General features: G+C 36.9%; 3 protein-coding genes across 3 annotated transcripts; 1 reads left to right on the top strand and 2 right to left on the bottom strand.

The window, feature by feature from the left end:
- Positions 1 to 4163: 4163 nt before the first annotated feature.
- LOC113755279 (RNA-binding protein 42-like) lies at positions 4164 to 6647 on the bottom strand. Its single transcript, XM_027299318.1, has 4 exons — positions 6408 to 6647; positions 5490 to 5667; positions 5256 to 5353; positions 4164 to 4268 (listed from the first exon to the last, which is right to left on the bottom strand). The coding sequence occupies exons 1-4, from the start codon at positions 6645 to 6647 to the stop codon at positions 4179 to 4181; spliced, it is 606 nt and encodes a 201-aa protein (XP_027155119.1). The 3' UTR covers positions 4164 to 4178.
- Positions 6648 to 7297: 650 nt separating this feature from the next.
- LOC113755278 lies at positions 7298 to 11218 on the top strand. Its single transcript, XM_027299317.1, has 6 exons — positions 7298 to 7504; positions 7577 to 7697; positions 7790 to 8207; positions 8430 to 8663; positions 8811 to 10412; positions 10507 to 11218. Exons 1-6 carry the CDS (start codon positions 7298 to 7300, stop codon positions 11216 to 11218), a joined length of 3294 nt encoding a protein of 1097 aa, XP_027155118.1.
- Positions 11219 to 19446: 8228 nt separating this feature from the next.
- On the bottom strand, positions 19447 to 21993 carry LOC113755277 (cytochrome P450 71A2-like). The gene is made up of 2 exons (XM_027299316.1): positions 21049 to 21993; positions 19447 to 20245 (listed from the first exon to the last, which is right to left on the bottom strand). The coding sequence occupies exons 1-2, from the start codon at positions 21991 to 21993 to the stop codon at positions 19637 to 19639; spliced, it is 1554 nt and encodes a 517-aa protein (XP_027155117.1). The 3' UTR covers positions 19447 to 19636.
- Between the last annotated feature and the right edge of the window lie 2366 nt (positions 21994 to 24359).

The following is a 24359-nucleotide window of genomic DNA, read 5'->3' as shown; positions in this document are numbered from 1 at the left end:
TCTTGGTCATTTCACGCTTTACGCCTTTTCCCCAACATGCATGCCTTCTTCACAATACGCATGCTTGCTTTATTGCTTTCCCTTGCTACGTTCTTGCAGTGTAGATGCTGTCCATGCATGTTATCATCGTTTCGTTATATAATTTTTTATATTCTATTATTTACAAGAATGTGCGTTTGTTGTCTTCTTTAATTTTGATCCTACTATGTTCTTTTGTACTTACTGTAATTTCCCGCAAATCCATTATATTTGGACTATTTCTTCTTAGCTTTTGGACTGTTCCTTCTTAGCTGTTTTAGTGAGATGGCTACAAATGCGCTGCGCTGAACGAATTACGTGGAAATGTCTTGCAGTGATATTTGCCCAATTAGAGATGCCTCTAATTTTTTACTCAGAACCCAATCTGTAAATCTTGAATTTGTCTTGTACCTTCGATTTAAATAGCCTTATCTGTACATTTCCTATCTTGGCCATTTATGGCTCATTCATCTCAGGTGAATACCACATATCTTTGCTAATTGGTATGTTCTCTTTTGCTGTCATAAACTTCGCACTAAGCCCTACAATAGAGTAACAAATGTAGGGTTCCAACTGACCATTTTCTTCTAGGGGATAGATCTTGAAGATTAGCTTCAGGATATAAAGATGAGTTATTTAATAGTGTATTACGTCACACTGTGTATATAGTTGTCTTTGTTTAGTTATAGCTCCATTTTTGTCGACTATGTATATGGCTGTTTTTCCCCCCTTCCTGGTTATTTCATACTTTAGAACCACACGCGTTTGTCGTCTTCTTTAGTTTGGATTCTGCTATGTTCTTTTATACTTACTGTCGGTTCGCGCAAATTTATTATATTCAGCCTGTTCCTTCTTAGCTCTTTTAGTGAGATGGATAGAAATGCTTTGCGCCGCAAGCGTTACGCGGAAATGTCTTCCGATGATAAGGCTGCCCTTTCGCGCCGGAGGTGTGAGGCCAGGCTTCTTAAGAAAAAGGAGAAACCATCGCGCTCTTATCTTCGTAAGGTCCCGTTCGGGCATGTTGAAACTGGTGTTTGTTTCTCTGATTCTGCTCCTGCACGTAATGATAAGCTAGCAGGTGGTCACAATCAGATTGCTGATCATCATCCTGCTGCGCCTAAAGAATCGTTGAACTATATGTCTACCGCTATAGCTGCCTCCCTGTGCCTATCCAGTGGAGCTGCTTCCTCTTCTATTTTCCCGCATTTAGTACAGTGTAATTTTGTTCCAGAAGGTATAAATGCCGTGGTCCTAGACTAGCTGTCTGCCCCGGAGCCATTTAGCTCTTTAATTGTTTTTCCCGTGTTGGCATCTTTTCCTGTCTTCGTTCTCTCTGCACTTCTCTGATACAAGTTAGGCCATCTATTTGTTCACTTTGCAGCAATTCTCCTGGGTGGTACAGTTCACCCTAGCCAACATCAACCAGTTTCTAGTGCTACAAAGATGAAAGAGCAAGCCTTTTTCTCTCCTCATCATTCAGCTACTGTTCAGCCTTCTGACCTGACCCATAGCAATTTCCGGTTTGAAACACTGGATCACCCTTCAGATAGCATTGTTAGAAGCTCCAACCAGAATCAACAAACTCTTGATGCTCTTAATGAAAATGCCCGTGTCACCTCTAACGCTGTTAAGACCTTAAACTTTCATCCCCTTAGCTCTCTCAATTCAACGGCTTCAAATTTCCTTTCCAGGAACTGTGTTTCTTCTTCTGCTGCATTCAATCTTCCATCTATGAACATCTGTCACGGTACAGGTATTGCAGCACTTGGGAATCTTTTTCGCTATGTTTCCTTTTCGCTCCTGATATCGTCATCTTTTGTCTGCTATTCCTATATATATAAGACCATCTATATCTCTGCATTGCTGCAGCTTCGTGCAGCAACATAGTCCCCTGTAGGAAATGTTCTGCGCAGAATCGTTCTCAGAAAAGAAAAAAGAACGACCTTCTCCCTTCCCATTGTTTACCTCATAACCACTATTCTAAGCAGAAGCATCTCCGTCATCTGTCTGCAGCAGCATCCCCCTTTTCACAAGCTACAGTTGCAGGCCTTAATGAAAATGAACAATCCTGCCATCCTCCCGCTGAAGGTTTGACTAGCATCTTTAAACCTATTGATAGGTCAAATTTTAGATTCCTTACCTCTTCTGCTACTTCGTCCTTAGACCACTTATGTGAGCATGATGTGTCTTCTCCTGTTACATTCGAAACTGATTCTTTTAGACCTGCTCAGCCTATACATATTATTCGTTCACTTTCCTAATTCTTTTTCCTTTCTTTCAGTGTTCAACCTCTACCTTTTAAAAAAAATTAATTACCCCCATCTAAGACAATCCTGTGTGCTATTTTCAGCTTATTAGAATTCATGATTGTATAATTGTAGATGTCCTGTCACTTTAAGAGCAAACAGTTACTTTCTTAGAATAATACAACCATTTGCCAGGCAACACAAACGGGACCAGCAAATCATCTGATTGTGCTGTTGCTCTTCCAGCTACTACAAGCGATCATTCAAACGTTATATTGACAAGGAGGAGGCAATCAGGTTGCCCTTTGTTTGTTTGTCTTATTTCTCAACTTTTTCCCCATATTCCCTTCATATTATACTTCTTTCAGCTTTCCTTATCAACATCGTTCCCATCACATAACCTAAACTGCAGGGCCAGTTACTAGATGCCGTCGCTCAAAAAAATCTAAGATTGATGAAATTCCTAAAGAATCTTTATTGCTGCCTGATGCTCCTGATTGTCAATATTGTGGAGCTAAAAGATTTCATTTGGAACCCCCTAGCTTTTGTTGTTCCCAAGGAGAAATTTCTATTGTTGCTCCTGCAATGCCTTATGCTCTAAAGCGTTTATTTATAGGAAATGATGAAGAATGCGAGCATTTTAGAAGATTGTCTCGTACTTATAACAATAACTTGTCCTTCACCTCATTTGCTGCAAAGTATGACCCAGAATTGACAAGGAATGCAATGGGAGTGTATACCTTTCGTGTTCAGGGACAGGTTTATCATTTTCTAAACAGTTTGTCACAGCCTGATCATAAGCCTTGTGGGATCCATCTCTACTTTTTTGATACCGATGAAGAATTGACCAAGCGAGTCGTTGCTTCTGATAAGTTACGTCAGAGCACTTTAAAGCTTCTGATGGACATACTTTCTCATAATCCTTATGCTAGATTCTTTAAGGATCTAAGGGATGTTCCAGATCTTGAAAAGCATAATATTGTGCTTACACTACAACAAAAATGGCCTTTAGCGGCATTTAAAAGTGTCAGTATAGACAATTTAACCTGACATTTTATCTATCCTCACACCTAGGGCGAGTGTTGTCCCTTCCAATGTGGGGATAGCCTCAAATCTTTAGCAACATTCAAACGTGTCAGGAAAACCATGCTGCTATAGCATTCCCTCTGCCAACAAAAACTTTTTTTTGTGATAATCGAAAGTGTCCGTATAGCATTAGAACATCAGTAGCGGATCAGTAGTATATCCAATTTATGAAGGCATCTTTAGTTGTCTTAATATATGACTTTAAGGACACGTAGCCATGTGAATTTACACTGCTTTGGACGACATGCCCATTTGTCATTAGTGTTTTTCGAAGTTAAGCTATGCTGACACTTTTAATTGCCAGGACTTTTTCCCCTATTTTTTTTTATATGGAAGCAACCTGCAATTAGTCCTCCCTGCTGTACATTCCATCAACCAGAATCCCAAGGGACTTGTAAAATTATCTCAAAGAGCAGAATGCATATAGCAATTTAAAAGAAGAAGTCGATACTCAAATATAATTCATTGAATTAAAAGTCAATAACAAGTACAAACATAGCAAGTACTAAAATCGCAAACAAGTGCTCAAAGCAAGTATTAAAATCCCAATAAAGTACCGAAAGATTCTCATTTACAATAACTTGAAAGACTTTCTTGTGCACAAACAAAAAGACTCTCATCCCTAACAAGTTGAAAGAAATGCTAAAAGTCAGGTAACGTAATTGTACAATATTAGCAACGATCCGCGAGAGGTATAGTATATATATAGTACATTGTTTGGGCTCATCAAGATGAAACAAACAACTACCACTGCCCATGTTAATGTATGCTCAAGAGTTGTCTCCTCATTTCCACTTCCTTCAGCCATCTCTAGGTGGAGCAGTCCGGCTATGCTTTAGTAGAGGTTAGTGCCAATCCTTCAGAAGAAGAGAAAACAGCCGAGAAATTGAAGGGATGAAGAAAAGTGTATACAGTGATCTGGGGAAACAGAATTTTTTTTTCCAATTCTTGAGCATTTGAGATTGGAAAATGATAGGAAAAAAATTGCAACAATAATAATATAATAACACCCCAGGAAATAGTTTGCGTTCAAGCAATTCAACCTACTAGAAATCATGTCATGCTAGAAATATAGCCTTTGGTCTATCAAATGCGATGGAAAAAATTATAGATATTGGACATAACTATGTACTGCAATTTCCTACTTGACAAGGTGTGTGGGACATGTGTCCAAGTCTCTGTCTCAACTGGTCCTCACTTAAGTCAGTGCTAAACAAGTCATCATTATTTTTGAAGCCAAATCAATCATTGAAGCAGTTTTGGGGAGCGTAGCATTGTACTCCCAATCACTAACTGGTGCCTGAACAGCCAACATTGTCAACAAGCTGAAACTAAAGCTCGTCGTCCAGGCAACATTACATATAGTAGTGATCACAGTACCAACACTGTCAAGTAATGCACTGAACAAAAGACAGTATGACTAAGCAGATTAATCATTCTCCTTTAAACATCAGATAATATATATTATGTTTGACTAACTACAAGGGGCATTTGTCACGACAAAAGGGACGAGTGTGGATGCAGACACAAAAGTGCACAGATTCAAGAGCTCAGAGGCATGAGAGATTCTTAAATTTCTCTCTTTTATAAAAATAATGGTAGAAGCACCAGTATGATCAGCCAGAACAGTGTTCGATACCAAGCATCCCTTAAGCTAAAGAATCATATGCTAGCAAAATTTAATCTTATTTCACACAAACATAACCATAGATGTTGTCCAAGTTCAAAGTTTTAAACTCGTACATCAGATCAAAGCACTTCTTCGAAATCAGATTAAGGGATCATGCAAAATCAGGTCAGAACCTCACCAAAGGCAACCACGACAAGGAGACAAATTAAAGTTTCGATAATTCGAACAAGAGAAGGTTGAGACATATAAAAAGTGGACGAGTTCAAATAACTCACCCTGGCCATGTTAAAAGATGGAAATCTTGAAAATGCTTTGGATAGAACATCATCATTCACCTCATTACCAAGATCACCACAGAACAAACGAGAATCATCTGCACAACACAAACAGTAATACTGAAGGCATTAATACTAGCAAAAACAAGATCAGTGAAGGAATTAAGACAGGCGAAAATTGTCATAAAAAATGATGAATGCAACCACACAAGGAGTAGAGTACATGAAACTCACTCTCTGGCCAATCTGCAAGTGTAGGATCCTCCCATGCCTGCCCTGCTGCCTTACGAGGTACTGCTTTCTTCTTAGTCTCGGCCTTGTGCTCAATCTCACTACTTGCAAGCGCAGCTTTCACACTCTCTAGCGCTTCAAGTGTTATTGTTTGTGCATCCCTCTGAAATAATTGCTGGGCCTGTCCACCAAAACTTCAGATATTAAGAACTGACTGGTTTAACTTTAAATATTGCCATCATTCCTCTTCCTCAAACTATACTTATACCTAAATTAAGATGCAAATATAAACCCCCCCCCCTCCCAAAAAAAAAGAACTCTTGCCCACACATACAAAACCCCTGGGTCACCAAACTTCCACAATAATATCAGGTACCACGCGACAAGTTTTCCCAATATTTTATTTGGCCCACCTTTGCACCCTAAAATTTGTGAAATCCCCTTCACCTTCTACATTGCCCCCCCTCCCTCTTTTCTAAAAACTAAAATCTCCACCATTATCATATCAACTTAAGTAAATAATCACACCTCAACAATAAAGAAGGTCAATAATTTTAGAAGAAAAACATTAACCTAAAGTTCTTCTAATGCCTAAATTCAACTTCCTAAATCAATTTAGGAAGTTCTTCCTAAATGAATTAAGCCATATATATAAATGAACAGACCGGGTATTTTACCGAAAAATTGGACTTCCTGGTTCCTCCACTCACATAGACAACAATGGTATACATATCTCGACTCCTACCAATAATTAAAAAGATCAATTGTTTCTCATCATAGCTGCTGACAAGGGAATTCAAAAGTCAGGGGAAGAGGAAAAAGAGCCGAAATCACTGCCCTAAATCTCTCCAAAAATATTCCATCCAAAATTCATATAAAAAAACAACGTGGCTTCATGATTGGATATAGAAAAGTTCGTACTTGTTGATACTGAGGGAGGGAGTACACGGTAGGGACTGTAGCGGGAGCAGGATAAACGTGGGGAACCGCAGGAGGAGGAGCAGGAAATTGCAAAATTGAAGCGGCAGCGGCAGCAGCCACATAGGTTTGCGGCTGTTGTAGGTGAAACGGAGTCGGAAAGTACGTGCCGGTAGTGTAGGTGAATTGAGACGACGCCGTTGAGGATGAAGAAGAAGCTGCAGCAGCCGATGTTGACGACATAGCGAAATCGCGAGATTTGAGAAGCGGGACCAAAAATTAGGGCTTCGTTGTTTTTGGAGAATTCGAACTCGTCCTTTTCAATGTCATGTTGTTCCATTTTCTGGTTTTGACGAACCTAAACCTGATGATGAGAGGGAAAGAGTAGGGGCGACGGGACGGCAGAGGTAGGGAGCAGAGGAGAGGAAAGTGGCCGAGAGAGGCAGAGGGCAAAAATTTAGGCAACCGAGAGAAATCAATTTAGGGCAAAAATTTATCATGGAATTACATCCCTTCAATGGGAAAGCAAGGGTAGTTTGATTGCGGAGAGATTCAACAGGAAAAACTTTGTGGGAAAGCAAAATTTTGGCCAAGAGTTTTGAGAAACAGTTTGCCGAGAGAGAGACTTTGTGCTAGAGATAAAGAAGAAGCAAAATTTCACTGGGAGGCAAAATGAAGTTTTGAGATTTCACTAAGTGTTTTGGCAAAGGAATTTTCCGCCAAAATCCAACGACGTCGTTTTGTGTTTTAATTTTTTTTGGTGTATCTCACATTTTCGTAAGTGTCATAATAGGGAGTCTAAAGGTACATTATTATTTTTATATCAAATAAAATAAAAAAATTAGAGTATATATTATTGAGTTGATAACTAGTGTCATGATAGAAGTTTTATAATGGCACAAACCAGCAAGTGTCCTTATAGATATGTCAGGAAAGACCATTTTTGTTGTAGTGTTAACTGTTTTCCTGGCCTTGACCATTGTATCTATAATCTTCCTTCTACTTCTCAAGTTGCCGCTATATGGACTGAACATGATGATGAATCAGTCGATAAGCAAGCGCATATTCTCGTTTATAGCCACTCAAATGCTGCTCACAAGGTCTAGCATTATTATGCTTGTTATGACCCTTTGCAGTATCCTCTCTTATTTCCTCGTGGTGAATCTGGATAGCACCACGGAAATAAACGAGTCTATAAAAGAAAGCGAACTGATTATTCCTGTGATGAAGAGGTTATCATTGATCCCTCTTCTATACAGGAACCAGCCCAACTTATGGATTTAGAAAAGAGAGGCAAGTACATCTCCTAGCTTTTATAATTTCCCAGTTCCACGGTTATCAAAATAAACTTTTGTTTACATGTAGCGGTTTTTCATTTCCTATAGCTGCTGATCATGGAAAGCAGGATGAACATACTGTATCAGCTAGAGAGTATTACTGCTATAGGTTCCAGATAAGGAAAAATGATGAATCCATGCTATTGCATACTCTTAGATTGCTGCAGCAATTTTCTGTTGATTCCTATGTAAAAATTGAAACGTCTCGACTGGATTTTCAGCGCAAGAGGCAAAATGACGTTCGAACAGAAATCCTTGCAGGAGTATTGGATAGTGTTTCCATTGGTCAGAGTGAAGGCTCAAAAGTTGGTCGCAGAGTGATATTACCAGCTTCTTTTATCGGTGGGCCAAGAGATATGAGGCGGAGATATCTTGATGCAATGTCATTAGTACAAAAATATGGAAAGCCGGATATTTTCCTCACCATGACATGTAATCCAATGTGGAAAGAAATTCAAGATAATCTGTAATTTAAGGAAAAACCTCAAGATAGGCCAGATCTTTTGTCTAGAGTATTCAGGGCAAAATTTGAAATGCTCAAGGCTGAACTTTTAGACAGAAAAATTTTTGGAGAGGTCGCTGCATGCGTTTACGTTATTAAATTCCAGAAACGTGGCTTTCCTCATGCTCACTTGTTATTAATCTTGAGACCACAATTCAAGCTGCTTAATCCTGAGTCATACGATAGAATAGTTTCTGCTGAGCTCCCTGATCCTAAGCAGTTCCCTCATTTGTATTCTCTTGTTCTTAAGCACATGGTTCATGGACCTTGCGGGGAAATGGGCAGGAATAGCCCTTGTATGAAAAATGGTAGCTGTAAAAATCATTATCCAAAAAACTTCTGTGAACATACAACTCATGCCGAAGACAGCTATCCATACTATAGGAGAAGGGATAATGGCAGAAAGATAACTGTCCGCAGGTTTGAACTTGACAATAGATAGATCATTCCTTATAATCCTTATCTTTTAGCCTTGTTTGATTGCCACATGAATGTAGAAATCTGTTCTACTTTGAAGCTGGTTAAATATTTATACAAGTACGTCTTTAAAGGACACGATCTTATCAGTTTCAAAATTATATCTGATGATTCCCGTCCTGATGTCGATGAAATTAAAGAATTCCAGCAGGGAAGATGGATTTCACCTCCTGAGGCTTTTTGGCGCATCTTTGAATTTAGGCTAAACGAGATGACTCCAGCTGTCTATACTCTCCAAGTTCACCTACCTGGGCAGCAGCTTATCACTTTCAACAAAAACTCAGACCTTTTGCAGCTACTGAGGAAAATTGATTTCTCAAATACCATGTTAACTGAGTTCTTCAAGATGAACAAAACGAATGCAAAAGCTGAAACGTTGAAGTGCTTTTATAGGGAATTTCCAGAACATTTTGTTTGGTCTTTTAAATTTAAAACTTGGACTGAGAGAAAGCGTAAAAAAGCTGGAAGGCTGGTCACGGTCAGCCCTCGTGAAGGAGAGAGATATTACCTTAGACTCCTGCTAACTCATGTTCGAGCACCTACGTCATTTGATGACCTGTTAACTAGTAATAGCCAAAAAATGAATTGCTTTAGAGATGCTGCGTTGGCCCTTGGACTTTTACAGTCTGATACATATATACAAGAGACTCTTGAAGAAGCAGTTGTTTTCCAAATGCCACCCTCTTTGAGACTGTTATTTGCTACTATTCTTGTTCGTTGTGCTCCAGCGGATCCTAAGTTTCTTTGGGACAAATTTCAGCTAGATCTCTCTGCAGATTACCAGCGATCCCAACATCTTTGTTTTTATACGGCTGAAGAAATTAGAAATAAGGTCCTACAGGAAATTAAAAAAATGGTCGAACAAATGGGTAAAAGCTTTGCTGGCTACCACTTAGCTGTAAACACTTCAGCAGATGTTCACTCTGATCAGCTAACAAAGGAAATTGAATGTGAGAGGAATATTGAAGTTCTGGCAGAGGATCTTCTAATGCCTTTTAGATTGAATGTTGAACAACGGCATGCCTATGATTTAATTCTCCAGTCAGTTTTCTCTCCTGTTGGCCAAAGTTTTTTTATTGATGGCCCTGGAGGAACTGGCAAGACCTTCCTATATAGGTCTCTTCTAGCTACTTTGAGATCCCAAGGCCACATTGCCATTGCGGTTGCAACGTCAGGTGTTGCAGCCTCTATTCTTCCAGGAGGAAGAACAGCCCACTCTAGATTTAACATACCGTTAGATTTTTCTAGAAATAAAACCTGCCAGATTAGTAAACAGGGCAGTATTGCAAGATTACTTTTTCAATCAAGGTTAATCTTGTGGGACGAGGCTTCAATGGCCAAACGAGAAACTGTTGAAGCCTTTGATGGTTTGCTTAGAGATATAATGGACTGTGACGATCCATTTGGAGGAAAAATAGTTGTTTTCGGTGGCGATTTTCGTCAAACTTTGCCAGTTATCAGACAGGCTACAAAACAGGTTCTTATAGAATCTAGTCTTCCTAGCTCTCATTTGTGGTCTTCCATGCAAAAGCTCCAGCTGGTACAAAATATGCGAGCCATCTTAGATCCAGCATTCTCAGAACTCCTATTGAGAATAGGAGAAGGAAGAGAAGCTGTTGATAGGCATGGTGAAATAACTTTACCTTCTGAGATGGTCATTCCTTATACTGAAAAAGAAGAATCTTTGAACAGGTTAAAGAATTTTCCCTTCCAAGTCCTGCTTTTATCTGGTCATTCCTCTGTAGTTGAATATTTATATATTCTTACTCAGCTTTCTTACAAACAGGTTGCTTCAATCTGTTTTTCCGGATTTAACTATGTATTCAAAAGATCCTTATGGTATGATCAATAGATGTGTCCTTGCTCCAAAAAATAGCTCAGTGGATGAAATAAATGACCTAATGATCAGAAGATTTTCGGGAAATCTTCATGTCTATGTCAGTTCTGATAGAACCGTTGATCCACGACATCAAGGAGACTATGAAGATTTCTTGAATTCTCAAAATCCAAAAGGCCTTCCTCCTCACAAGCTACTGCTCAAAGAAAATTGTCCAATCATGCTTATAAGAAACCTGAACCCTACAGAAGGATTGTGCAATGGTACACGACTCATTTGTAGAGAGCTGAGGCAGAATACTATCTGTGCAGAAATTGCTTTTGGTCAGCATCAAGGAAAGAGAATTTTCTTCCCTAAAATTCCTTTACAAGTGTCTGATGATGACAAAAATGGCCTGCCATTTATAAGAACACAGTTTCCTATTCGTGTTTGTTTTGCCTTGACAATCAACAAATCCCAAGGGCAAACACTAGATTATGTTGGAATCTACCTTCGCGAACCAGTTTTTTCTCACGGCCAACTATATGTTGCTTTATCTAGAGTTAAAACTTCTGCAGCACTTAAAGTTCTTATTCTGCCTGGAACTTTTGATGGTATAAAAATAGATTGCAAGACTAGAAATGTAGTATTTCAGGAAATACTTCAGCTAACTGAACACTAGCACTGCATGTTACAGTTATTTAAAGTTAAGGTTTGTTCTCCATGATTATTATTTAGTTGTTATAATACCTGCAATGCAATTCTCTATTCATACTCACATTTGATAGATATTTCCTTTATTGTTTTCCATTCAGCATGGACAAGCTCTTATCCATAAAAGAAATTGTACCTGATATGCAAGACTGGTCATGCAAAGTTATTATTCAGGAAAAACAGCAAGTTACCCAATCACTGTCGACGCCAACAAAGAAGCAAAAATTTATTTTTGTTGATGCAGAGGTAGATAGATACAACCTCTGTATTTAAAATTTCTGTTGATATTCTATTCGTATTCACGACTGATTGATTCTTGAACATTTTTCTTTATGCAACAGGGATCAAAAGTTGAAGGCATTATTTTCAACCATGACATTGCTAGGGTCGGACCAATCTTGCAGGTCTACAAAAAATACAGAATAGCGAATGCTGTGGTTAGACCAATCCACCCAAAATATCAAACAGCTGAACTCACAATACAGTGGATGCTCACTAGTAAAACTGTCATTGAAGAGGATGCTGATGACGAAGATATAATGCCTGTCAAATTTAACTGCACTCAATTCACAGACTTGGCACAGTACATGGATCATAAGGATAAATCTGTGGGTATGTATGTAGTATATTACACATATATCATGAATTTCGACTTAGAACAGCTTTTACAAGAACGTTTCCCTTTGACAGATGTTCTTGGAATTGTTATTGAAGCACAGGACAGCAGGATCATTAATAAAAATTTCAAAGAATCTGTTGTTCAGAAATTCGTCCTTGTCAATAAACAGTATCCTTCCCTTTCTACTGCTCTTCAAACTTTTACTTAGCTCCATTTTCATTGTTTTTTATATGTCTTATCTATCTTAACAGCTGCTTATTGTCTTCGTTTTAGATCGCAAACTGTCATGCTTTCCATGTGGGACGATTTCATCAAGAATGAAGGCCAACAGATATTATCTGACATACACAACTACCCTGTCATCATATGTCGCAGGCTGAAAGTTAGCAACTATAATGGTAATTCTGCATCTGTACATCTTCGTTTTAATTCCCATTTCCATGAAAAAACTAATACACCAGCCTTGCCAACGTATCATCATTCTTAATCCTATAGGAGTTGCGCTGTCGACATGGTTTGATTCGGCGATCCTTGTTGACCCTCCTGTACAGGAAGCAAGAGAATTAAAGAACTAGTATTGAATAATTATTTATGTCATGTAACCAATTGATCATCTATAATCAATTGTTTCCATTACTATTTCCATCTCGTCTATCACAGGGCGATGAGAAATACCAACCTACTTGCAGCAATCATTGATATCGATTTATGTGATCATACTGGTGCCATCACAGCTTCTGTGTTTGGAGAACAAGCAGAAAAGCTGCTAACCTTCACTGCTTTTGAAATAATGGACCATTTTAAGCAGGCATGTTCTCCTTTAAAAAAATGACTGTCAAATTATTATTATTTTCATTTAATTCTTATTGCAGTAGCCATCTTATTGTGCATATAATCCTTATTCATTTCCTTATTTTTTTCCTCCATGTTTTCTTTTCATAGAACATTGAACTCCCTCTTGAGGCTGTCCATAAGGAGCTGGAGTCAAAGTGGTTTCTGGTGCACATAAAACCAGTGCAAACTCAAATGGCTGATGCAAAGCAGCGTTATACAATTATCTACTACTCTGAGGTTCTCGATACTAATGTTGTTCAATCGCCAACTCAATGCAAAAGTGATACTTTATTAATCGATCTCCAGGCTGACACTGCTACCACCAACACTTCAGGTATCGCCAACTGAGCAGTAATCTTGTACAGTACCAATCCATCAACAAAGCCTTTATTTCCTTCTCAAAGCAGAAATAATTGTTCATAAACACCAGTTCAAAAAATCCTTTCTTCTTCTACTTATATTAAACAATTGAATAAATGTTTATTTATCATTGTTTCTTACTATTTTGCCTTTCTTAACAAAATTGATTTTACTACAGAATCTGCACCTGTTAAAGAAACCAAACCAGCTTCAAAGGCTAGACAATGTCTAACTGAAAAACTTGAGCTGTTAGCTGATGAAAGCAATAGTGGTTCCCACAGTGCCACTGAAAGCTCCAAGAAGAAGGCAAAGCTCATTTAGATTGCTGTTACTTACTTTTGTATTGATAACGACGAATAGTTAGCACTATTGCACGTTGTTATCAATTAGATTTTGTTCAGCACTCTGTTCTGCTGGAGAAGCCATGCTACCTATGCTTGATCCCTTTCTTTTCACCTTTATTTTATTTGGTATTTTATTTTACCAGGGGAACTATGCTGCCAGTGCTTGATTCCCTTTCTTGGAACTTACAGCTAAAATTAAAAAACTTTTATGTCTTGTTCTGCTGATTTTCTGACTAGACATTTTACTGCCATTTACCTTTTTTCACCTATTCAATCTTTACATTTCAATTACATGCTCGTTGCTCTCTAGTTACAGCAGAACATAACAATCACAATTTTACTCTAAAGTTATCTAGTTCTCCATTAATTATTCAATAGATATAATGGATATACTATCAATTATAATGTATACTTGTCATTGCATGAGCATCCTCAGCTCCTAAGCTATTGATCCAACACAAACCTATTATATTTGTTGTGCTGTAATAAACAGTCGTTACTTAGTAGTATAAATATATAAACCTGTTCCATCTTCCCTTCATTCTTTATATGTGCATGTATTTGCTTTCTTAACTTAACACATCAAAGAGCAGATTTCTCCCTGACTTCACCAACAGGTTTTTCCTACTAATGTCTTTTGTTATGCATTCATAGCTAAAACTTATACAACTACATTCACCAACTGCTATCAGTCATACATTTTTCGCTTTTGCTTCTTAAACAATAGAGCCTTCATGGCCGAAACATCTACTGTTTCTGTGGATTCGTCTCACATCACAGGCAATGCTCCACAAACATATTGCTTTTTTATCAGATGCAAGAACAGAGGACAGGTAATAATATTCGTCAGCATTGGAAAAGCTTTCTTATGGTCTATTCTTCAATTTGTGTTTAAGCATCAGCTCCCTTTTTATGCAACATACAGCCTTTGCCTCTTGCATTTCAAATATTGCTCAGACAGCATGATGACAACACCATCACGTTCAGACATGGATTGCACAGATGGACCATCTCAGTTAGAAATGACTGCTTTGAAGAAGGGTGGCTGGAATATTATCACCAGAACATTACCAAAGAACATGATATGTTGTTGCTTCGACATGCTGGAGATCTAATTTTTGATATTATTCATTTCTGTGAGCTGAAAAAACAAGTTTATCTCCGATGGACAGTTTCCCTACCAAATCTTTTGCATCAGCAAAGCAGTATAGGTTCACAAATTATATTTACCTTTGTAACTTAAAATTCTATATGTACCACTTAGTATATCTTACACTATCATCCTTTCGTCTTAGCAGATCCTACCTTTTTATCGCTGCATCAACAAATTGTTTCCTCATCACTGAGCCCAGCTTTCTCTCAAGAATTGTCCAATTCAATATGCTTTTATCAACCGTTCGACTCAGCATATCCAAGTTCCTTGGTAATGATATTTCCTGCCCAACATTTGTAGGCAAGTTTCATCCAGCAGAATAATATACCCTTCTTTATAAACTTGCTTACATTTTCTTATGTCTAGAAACTCCCTCGGTTTGTTGATCACTTTCTAAACGGTGAGAGAACTCCAACCATAGTTCTAAAAACTGGCCACAAGATCACTGAAGTTGGAATAAAAGGCAACCGGCTCAAATGAAATTGGAGAAACTTTGTACTAGACCATCATCTACAGCATAATGACACCCTTGTCTTCGTTCCAGAATCAGAGACAAGTTTTGCTGTTGTAATCTTTGATAGTAATGGAGTTGAGAAGATTTTCCCTTGGTACAATATATTTTCGTTGTATTTTTATGGTGGACGAATATCCACTTACATATGTAATGCTCAATTAAATACATGATCAACTTATTGTTAGCGTCAAAAAATTATTCTGCCAAGGAATATATTCCATTACTGCAAAAAGTTATTAGATTCCTGACAATGCAATGAACTATCTGAACCAAACATCACGCATGACCCAACACTGATCAGCCAAGCTTTCTTTCTGCCTACAATATTCCTTTACTGTGGATTAAATTTGCAATATCTATTTGTATGTTGCAATACAATTTCATGCATTCAAATAGATTTCCTTTTTTTAATTAATTTAAATTATGGTATTTACTAATTCACTATGACAATTATAACGAATCCTGCACTTCATATATACAATTATGGCCCCTGCTTATGTTCCTTTACATATGAGCATTACCAACCACAGCCATCTTACTTTGCAGGTCTCTAAATTATTCGTTCACCTTATGCACTAATAAAAAGTTGCTCACTTTAAATGAAAAGTTCTGAAATAGAAACAGACAAAATACCACCACCCCAACAAATGTTTCTTCAGTACATACATTACAATGATGGCTTTCCAGCTTGACGCCTGACAATCTGCTTACTCGTTCTGTTTTCAACAGCTCAATCACCTTATTACTCACATTTTCATTACCTACCACGCCTTAAATCATTTACCATTTCTCTACTAGATATTCATGACCTGCAACCAATAAATTACATTTAATTTCTTCTTCAAATATCGAGCACACTCACTCCTCTCTTCAATTTACATTCTCTTGCAGCATACCCCAAAAATGAACCCTTCTAGCATGCCTTTGTCTGCTATTCATCCGTCGTTGAAAGAGTGGGGAGTTATTGTCCAAGTAATTGAAGCAACTCATATTAAATATAACTCAACTCTTCAGCAACATTATCGAACATTTGTCCTAGCTGACACAGAGGTGATATATATCCAAGCCTTCCTTTTACCTTCCTATCATCAAATTAAATTCTGATGCAATTTAATACTTGCTAATCACAGGGTACTACAATTCAAATGCATGTTCCTCATCACATTTTAGATCAAAGAACAGAATTGCTTGTCCCCTTTAAAAAATACTACATCTCTGGGGCTTTTGTTTCTCCTCCAAACCCTCATACTACCATCACTGAATATCCATTTCATTTCGTTGCTACCGAAGATACTTTAATTCAAGAAATTCCAGAGGCTGGTCAGCCTTCTCTTCCTCTTCATTTCCAGCTACATTCATTCTCTGCATTTGCCGTAATTGCTGACACTGATGAGCTTATAAGTAAGTTAACGCTCATACCATGCAATATATTTTCAGGCTGCCAAGAAATTTCTAGCATAGTCAATATATTTTTTAAAACTTTCTTAGATGTCATGGGAATTGTACTACAAATGCTTTACCTGTCAAAACTATCACCTCTGAGGGAACAACGTCCATTGCTCGAGACTATGTCATTGCCGATCAAGAGTAATAATCTTACCTGCTAATTCAATTTCTTATTCCATGCTTTATATATACAAATAAACTGTTCACAAAAACATTTATTCTTCCTGTGTTACGAGCATGAGACCATTCATCTTAACTTTGAAGAATGACTTCGAAGAAAACAATGGTCCTGCAATTGCAGCTGCTGAGAACCATTTTCCAGTCATCATTGCCATAAGAATGAAAGTCACAACACAAAACTGTAACCAAATACCTACTATCTATTATTTACAAAATGGCAACACATTTATTAGCAGAAAAACTTTTCCGTTCTTCTTATGGTTGATTTTTTCTTCTTTTTTTCCGCTTAAATACCAGATCTTAGCCTTTCAACTCAAGATTCAACTACTATTTTGATAGCTCCAATTGTGCAACAGGCAACAGATCTGCATCGCTGGTCAGAATTTTTTAGACGCTCTACATCATTCCAATTATTCCATGCCAGCTTAACTTTTCCTTTCTTATTTTAGGTATCATTACAACGCAACTCAGCTAGCACAGATGGTCCATGATCACAGTTATGCTAATCCGCGCATCCTTCTTCCTCCCCCTCATCACAATCAGATCCATGACATAGCCGCTCTACTTCACTTCGTAAAATTCTTATACTACCGTCCAATTTCACATCTAAACTTCTTTATTATATTTACTCATTACTATGTCCCATTTCCTCTTCCTAATTCTTTTATTTTATAGAAGCCAAAGACTGCATGGATAAAAGGTGTCGTCGAGCTTGATTCTAAACCTCAAAAATTAACCTATATAGCTTGTCCCAACTGTTACCACCCAGACAGCTGTATAGATGAGCGAAAAATTATCTGCAAATACTGTCAAGCTAATATTGATCTCCAACCCAGGTACTTATACTTAAAAATAATGTGCACTGCTTATATTAATCAATCTAAACCTCCAATCACATATGCATTAGTTTATTGATTCCAGAGCTTGTATTTCAATTTGCATAACGGATTCAACTGGCACTCTATATCTTACTGCTATGGCATCTGAAGCCGAAAAGCTAGCTCAATTTTCTACCGCTGAGCTATACTATTTGCAATCAGAGGTAATTATCAATATTTTTTTATACAGCACTTGTTTTCCTCTCTTTTTTTCGCCAACTTATGTTTCTTTCTTACTTTATTCGCACCAGAACATAAATATGGCTCAGCACCTCCAAACAATTCTCCACGGAAAAATCATTGTATGCTACGTCAAACCCTCAACTCCAAAGTTCAGAATGATGAGACGCTCAACTTATGAAATAATCACTTCCTACACTATGGATGAAGTTCATGACATTGACGACCTCAACATCAATAATCTCAACATTAATAACTGAAGATCTGCTTATTATGTTTTTAAAATCATGCATTTTCCAATCAACAATGTACACTCATTACTTGTAATATTTTTCCCTTATATCTTAAATATACTCTTCATTGCAGTTTTAGATTTCCAATTTCTTATTACTTTACACGGCAACACTGGGCATACTAATCTTAGAAATCCACACCGCGCTTACGCGCGGTGCACACCTCCTAGTATTTTATAAACCCAATAGCATCCAATGGGTTGTTTGTCAGAAGGAAGAGGAGTGAGAATCCAAGATTATGGGCTTGCAAAATAGCCAATTTTGCTTGCATGGCATCTTGCCAGTGAGGTCGGGATGCTGCTCCATCATAAGAGACTCGTTCAAGATCTCGACTAACAGTGACAAGAAAAGACTTGTGCTATGGTGAGAAACAATGGTAAGAAAGAAAGTTGGAAAGAAGTAATGAGTACCTTTTTTAGAACAAGATGGCGTAGAAGATGTCCGCGGAAAAGCGTGTACTTGGTTGCAAATAGAATTAATCGCCAAGCGATCTCAGAAACAGGACGTAACAAGGATAGAATTCGGAAAATATGGCCACAATCACCAGAAAAAAAAATGCCGAACATCTAAATAAAAAGAACTTTCAAGGATAAATATGGCTCAATTACAAGCTGATTATCTATCGGTAAAATATATACACGGTATATTTGGATTGTGCAAAACATCTAAATATTGTGGTATGTAATTGTACGCTTCATAAACTAATAATTCATGTACCTTGCATGTCAATACCTTTCTAAAAGTAACATTTTTTACGCACTAAAATTCTTTGGAAAGTTTTCGTTGTCAATTTTTTTTTTATAAACTAATAATTCACGTAGTTTGGTATTTTTTGCATACTATCACATGACTACCTAAAGTTCCAAAATACTCACATAAATTCTTATAATTTTATATAAAGCTAAAAATAAATGTAAAACATCTCTGGTTACCACGATTGACTGAGACACATTCTAAAAGTGCGTGTAATGAAATAATAATATCCACCTAACCTTCTAAAATTTTGTATAAATATCTACTCAAGCCCTATAATTTTGCATAAATATTCACATAACTCCATATAACTATAATTTTGTATAAATATTCACTTAACTCCGTATAATTTTGCATCGATTCATGATTTTATGAAAAATTTCTGGACCCATATTCAATTTAGTACTTAATTAAGCGTAATCTTAGTATTTCAACTAATGATATTATAGAGACCATTTGTCATTAAATTTTCTATTTATATAAAACAATAGAGGGGAGTTATGTAGATATTTTTAATCATAGGATAGTCATCAGGTGTCATATAAAAGTACAGTAGGTTATGAGTAATTTACCCAAGAAAAAATCATTTAGTCCGCCCTATAGACCATATGGTCCCAAACAAATCCAAAATCCCCGGAATGAGCTGGTGACCTTACACCATAACTGTGTCAAAATCACACATTTTACATACAAGGACACAATGCTACTGATAATGCAATATTTCACCATTTTAAAAGTTTTCCCCATCAAACTCCGTCTCAAATTTAAAGTTGTGACAAGATAGAATAATATACACATATCTACCAACATGGTATCTTGGATCTTGAAGTGCCTAATTAGGTAGACTTGCAACTAGCAGAAGTGGGACTTTCCTTGGTGTAACGATCCCATGTGCTTCAGTCATATCCAAATCTTCTGGTCTTGCTCCACCAGCCAATTGAAAATCAAAGTTGCACATCAAATTTGCAAGTGCAAGTTCAGCTGTAACCATAGCAAATGCAGAACCGGGGCAGCTCCTCCTCCCAGAACCAAATGGGATGTACTCAAAATTTTGCCCTTTAATGTCCAAAGAGCTATTCAAGAACCTCTCTGGCTGAAATTCCTCTGCAGCTTCCCACAATTTTGGGTCCCTTCCGATCGCCCAAGCATTGATAATCACTTGAGTGCCGGCAGCTACATCGTATCCCATCAATTTGACTGCCTTGCTTGATTCACGAGGAACAAGTAATGGAACTGGTGGATGCAAACGAAGAGCCTCTTTTATTACTGCTTTTAGGTAATGGAGATTCTCTAAATCATCTTCCTGGATGCATGATTTGCTTCCCAAGAATTGTCTCACTTCTTTTTGCAATTGTTGCATGGCATTTGTGTTTCTTAATAATTCTGAAATTGCCCACTCCAGCAGCGATGATGTAGTATCAGTTCCACCAACAAACATGTCCTGCAAAAACAAAAATAATGATAATAAAATCGGGACATAGAAAGTTCTATGTCAAATTTCCGATACAAGCTACATGAAAACTAATATTTTGATTCCTTGAAGAAAAATTTGGTGTTTGCATGATTGCAAACTCAAAATTGCTTGTTCTTTCAGTTATACGTCATAGGGACCTACCTCATAAAGACTATATTGCTATTCTACTTGTCTATGTTATTTTATGCTTTATAATAAGAATAGTTTGTACAGCTAAAACTTTTGACTTGTACTCAATTATTGTACAAAATATTCAAAAGGATTAGATACCTACTTAGAAGACAAAGAAATTAATGGACGAACTAACTCAACCATGGTTAGGGTTGTTTCAAAGTGTTTGCAAATATGGTGAAAGCCAGTTAACTTATGTTTGAATAGAAAAAATATTCCAGCATCATCCCATTATGAGGAGACATAGAAATATCCAGGATGGTGTCACGATCTAATCAGCGGACAACAAAATGTTTGTACTACTTCAACAAATCTGCACGTGAGATTTCTCAAAGAAGTATAGCATCGCCTTATCTCACTTTGAAATTTCAACAAATTTGTTATTTTTCCTAGGTGATTTGTGTGAGTTTTCGAAAATCAATTCTTAGAAAACCAAAGCTCAAATCCAATGCCCATCAGATTTGCATTTTATACAAAAAACAAAAAAAACTTATGCAATTCACCATTGACAGACCAAACACTGACAAACTTACGTATTAACAAAAGAACTATAAAACTGTAACGGGGAAGATAATCAGAAGAAAGTTAATTTTCTTTACCATGATGATGGCTTTGAGGGAATCTCGCTCAAGAGCGAAACTGGTGGCATCTGTTCCCTGGATTTCAAGCAAAACATCAACAAGATTCTCCTGCTGTTTCTCATCACCACCATTATTGTTTCCTCTTTTGTCCTGCTTCTTCACTCCCTCCTCAAGAAGTTTTTCCAAATATTCATCGAAATCTTTGGCCACTTTTTTCACCTTTGCTTCCAAGCCATTGATATTATTTATCCATGCAAGCCATGGGATGTAATCTCCAACGTTGAAAACACCCAACAACATGGTAAATTCCTCAAAGAGTTCCTGAAACCTGCTCCCACTTTCCTCTCCCGAATACCTTTTCCCAATGGCAACTCTCGAAACTATATTGTTCGTAAGTGTTGCCAAAATTTTGTTTATACGTATTACTGAAGACGAAGCACAAGATTCTCTAATTGTTTCCAACAATAGTGCAATCTCTTCTTCCCTTATGCTTCGAAATGACTGAACCCTCTTGTGACTTAGAAGCTGCAGTACACAAATGCTTCTTATCTGCCTCCAATACTCACCATAGGGAGCAAACGTTATGTCCTTGAAATTGTAGAGAAGTCTTCCAGCAAAGCCTGCTTTAGGCCTATTGGCAAATATTAAATCATGTGTTTTCATGACTTCTTCAGCTGCATCAGGGGAGGAGATAATTAACACTGGCTTGCTGCCTAGATGAAGCAGCATTGGGGAACCGTATTTTTGAGCTAATGATTTCAGAGAGCGTTGAGGGATTGAACCGAGTTGATGAAGGTTTCCGATTATGGGAAGCTTTGGAGGGGAAGGGGGAAGGTTTTGTGAGGGGTTTGAAGTGGAATTTCGCCATTTGACAACAAAGATAGTGAAGAGGAAACAAAGAAGTAATGAGATAGAATGTTTCAAGATGAAGGCAATTATTTGCTCAATTGGAAGTATATACATCTTTGCTTTTCCCTTCAGAAATATCAATTGGTTTGCTATTGCTTCTTCTGAGTTCCCTACTACACTTATTAGCTTCCTCCAAGTGCCACCTTTTGTAGATAAATTGAAATGCAACTTCCAGAGGGGGGAAAAATGAGTGCAAGCCTCTTTACCTAATAGGGACATTAATCAGGTAACTAGAGATAGATTTTAAGGTGGACTCTTAGGCCCTCCTCTTTTCCATTTTGAAAGTGGTAGGAGTTTTTAATTGAAAGTGAAAGTTGATACTAGTTTATTTGTGATTCTAAATAGGAACAACAATCATGAATAATTAATGTATTAAATTGAATAAATAAGGTTTAGGCAACAGAATGTCATAAACAATCATCATTTCACGCATTGGATAGATAATAAAAGAAAAAAAAAAGAACATAAAAAAATCACAACAAATACATTTATAAATAATTATGTATCTTTTAACACTCAGGGACCGGAGGTAAAATTGAAGAGAATGATTCAAAACATGATCCTTTGAGTCCTTTCCTTAGGTTTGACAATTATGAAGTCCTTTACAATGTAATAGAACCAAAAAGTCACCCAATTTGTAACTAAAAGACGAGAATGAGAAAGGGGAAAAAATAGAAAAAAAGCTGCTAAATTTAAAATTCTGAAGTTTATTTGTCTTATTTCTTGACTTTACTCGATGTCCCTTTCCTAAAATCTCCGAACGCAAGCAAGATTGCTTGCACAGGAAAGTGAAAACCAGGACTTTAGTATTTTTCTTTTCCCTATTCTCTTGGATTATTTTCTCCCTTAAGCTCTTGCAACACTAGAATATTTTGCAAAACATTTTCAGTGTAAGAAGGAACGGGTTCTGAATGGATCTTTAAGGTTCATACTCTTTGTTTTCTGCTTTTTGCAGTAAATTGTGCATCTTTTTGCTTACCTTTCACAGTAAATTACGAGCTTTGCACTTCCAAAAGAAAGAAAATTTCCATTTCGCCGTGCCAAAATGGAGTCATGAAGAAGAAGAAGAAGAAAAGCTTGTTTTTCAAGCTGGAAAAGGGGTCCGCAAGAAAAATTTAAATTTTTTGGACGGCTAAAACAGTAATAGATACAAGCCACACCAGGAAATCAGTTAGGTGAGATCCATGCAGTATTAGTTGGGACAAACAAAAGGATCAGATAATTAATGTACTTAATGTTGCAATCATACACAAAGGGATAATAGCAAAGATAATGGTAACATTAATTGGTAATCCATCACATCCTTCTAGAGTAAAATATACATCGCATTTTTCAAACAAATATAAAATAAAGATACATGCCAAAACTCTTCACTAATGTGCTTTGATTTAATGTGATAACACCTTAATTAACTAAGTCTAGTTTTTACTAATAACGTTTGGAAAATATTCAATATCTACTTCTGACGTCCGAAATAGTTTGTTATGTTTCACTATGACATTCGTATAGGTGACTTGTCTCGTGAGTCATGCTACGCGTGGCTGGTGTGCAGGAAAAGCTACACTACAATTTATTGTAAGCATTTAGCCTTCATTCATAAAAAAATTTAGCCTTCATTCATAAAAAAATCATTAACATTAATCCAACCAAATGGTTTGACCTTGCCAAAGCCTGGTTCATTTAACTCAATTGACACCCTTACCCAAAATGTAATGCAAGGTAGGTCTATTTGTCCACTTAAATTATTGGTGAAATATTTTTGAAGAAAAATATATTATACTTTCTCATTTCCATCGTCTTGACCTTTTTGGCCTCAAGCTTTCTTTTTTTTTTTTTTTCTTTTTTAGTTTAAGTGAGAGGATTTAAATTCAAGATCTCTAACTTACACTCCCTCTCCCATAGTACTACTTAATCCATCTCTCCCCTTTCTGGCTTCAAGCTTGGCACGTATTTATTCAGTAGTTGACACCTTAGCTTCCTCTCTCATATTCTCCTATTCTCTATTCTTCTTTACTTGCAACAGCAAACTCCCTCTGTATTTTAAGCTCCCTGGATTTGCCGAAAAAGGATAGAAACAGAGACTAGTCTAAGGCTCCGTTTGATAAAACTGAATCTGAATTCGGAATTCTGAATACTAAAACAATTAATTTGCTGAATATTAAGCACTGAAAAGAGATATATGAATATCTGAATCTTAATGCTGAACATATTTATACTGTTTGATAAACATTTATAACTTAATGCTTAATAAGCTAAATTGTACAATTTTGCCCTTCTATCTTTTAATCCAAAAAGGAAATAGAACATATGATTTAATTAGCTTAAAATTGTTAAGTATGAAAATGACAATATTTATTTTTAAATCAAAGTAATATAAAAGAAGAAATATATTATGGAAAAGTCCAAATATCGGTGCAAAT

The sequence above is a fragment of the Coffea eugenioides genome, unplaced genomic scaffold (assembly GCF_003713205.1).
Source record: "Coffea eugenioides isolate CCC68of unplaced genomic scaffold, Ceug_1.0 ScVebR1_1381;HRSCAF=2222, whole genome shotgun sequence".
Lineage (NCBI taxonomy): Eukaryota > Viridiplantae > Streptophyta > Magnoliopsida > Gentianales > Rubiaceae > Coffea > Coffea eugenioides.
Note: the sequence above shows the minus strand (reverse complement) of the source record. Positions and strands in the feature narration are given on the sequence as shown.

Bases quoted from the DNA above. Each gene is read 5' to 3' on its own strand.
- LOC113755279 (XM_027299318.1), bottom strand. From the start codon at position 6,647: ATGTCGTCAACATCGGCTGCTGCAGCTTCTTCTTCATCCTCAACGGCG. The intron at 5,668-6,407 runs GTACGAACTTTT...TTTGGTGGACAG, and splicing joins CCCTCCCTCAGTATCAACAA to GCCCAGCAATTATTTCAGAG. The intron at 5,354-5,489 runs GTGAGTTTCATG...TGTGTTGTGCAG, and splicing joins ACTTGCAGATTGGCCAGAGA to ATGATTCTCGTTTGTTCTGT.
- LOC113755278 (XM_027299317.1), top strand. From the start codon at position 7,298: ATGGCACAAACCAGCAAGTGTCCTTATAGATATGTCAGGAAAGACCAT. The intron at 7,505-7,576 runs GTCTAGCATTAT...GAATCTGGATAG, and splicing joins ACTCAAATGCTGCTCACAAG to CACCACGGAAATAAACGAGT. The intron at 8,208-8,429 runs GTAATTTAAGGA...GTCATACGATAG, and splicing joins AAAGAAATTCAAGATAATCT to AATAGTTTCTGCTGAGCTCC.
- LOC113755277 (XM_027299316.1), bottom strand. From the start codon at position 21,993: ATGTATATACTTCCAATTGAGCAAATAATTGCCTTCATCTTGAAACAT. The intron at 20,246-21,048 runs GTAAAGAAAATT...TTGTTTTTGCAG, and splicing joins CCCTCAAAGCCATCATCATG to GACATGTTTGTTGGTGGAAC.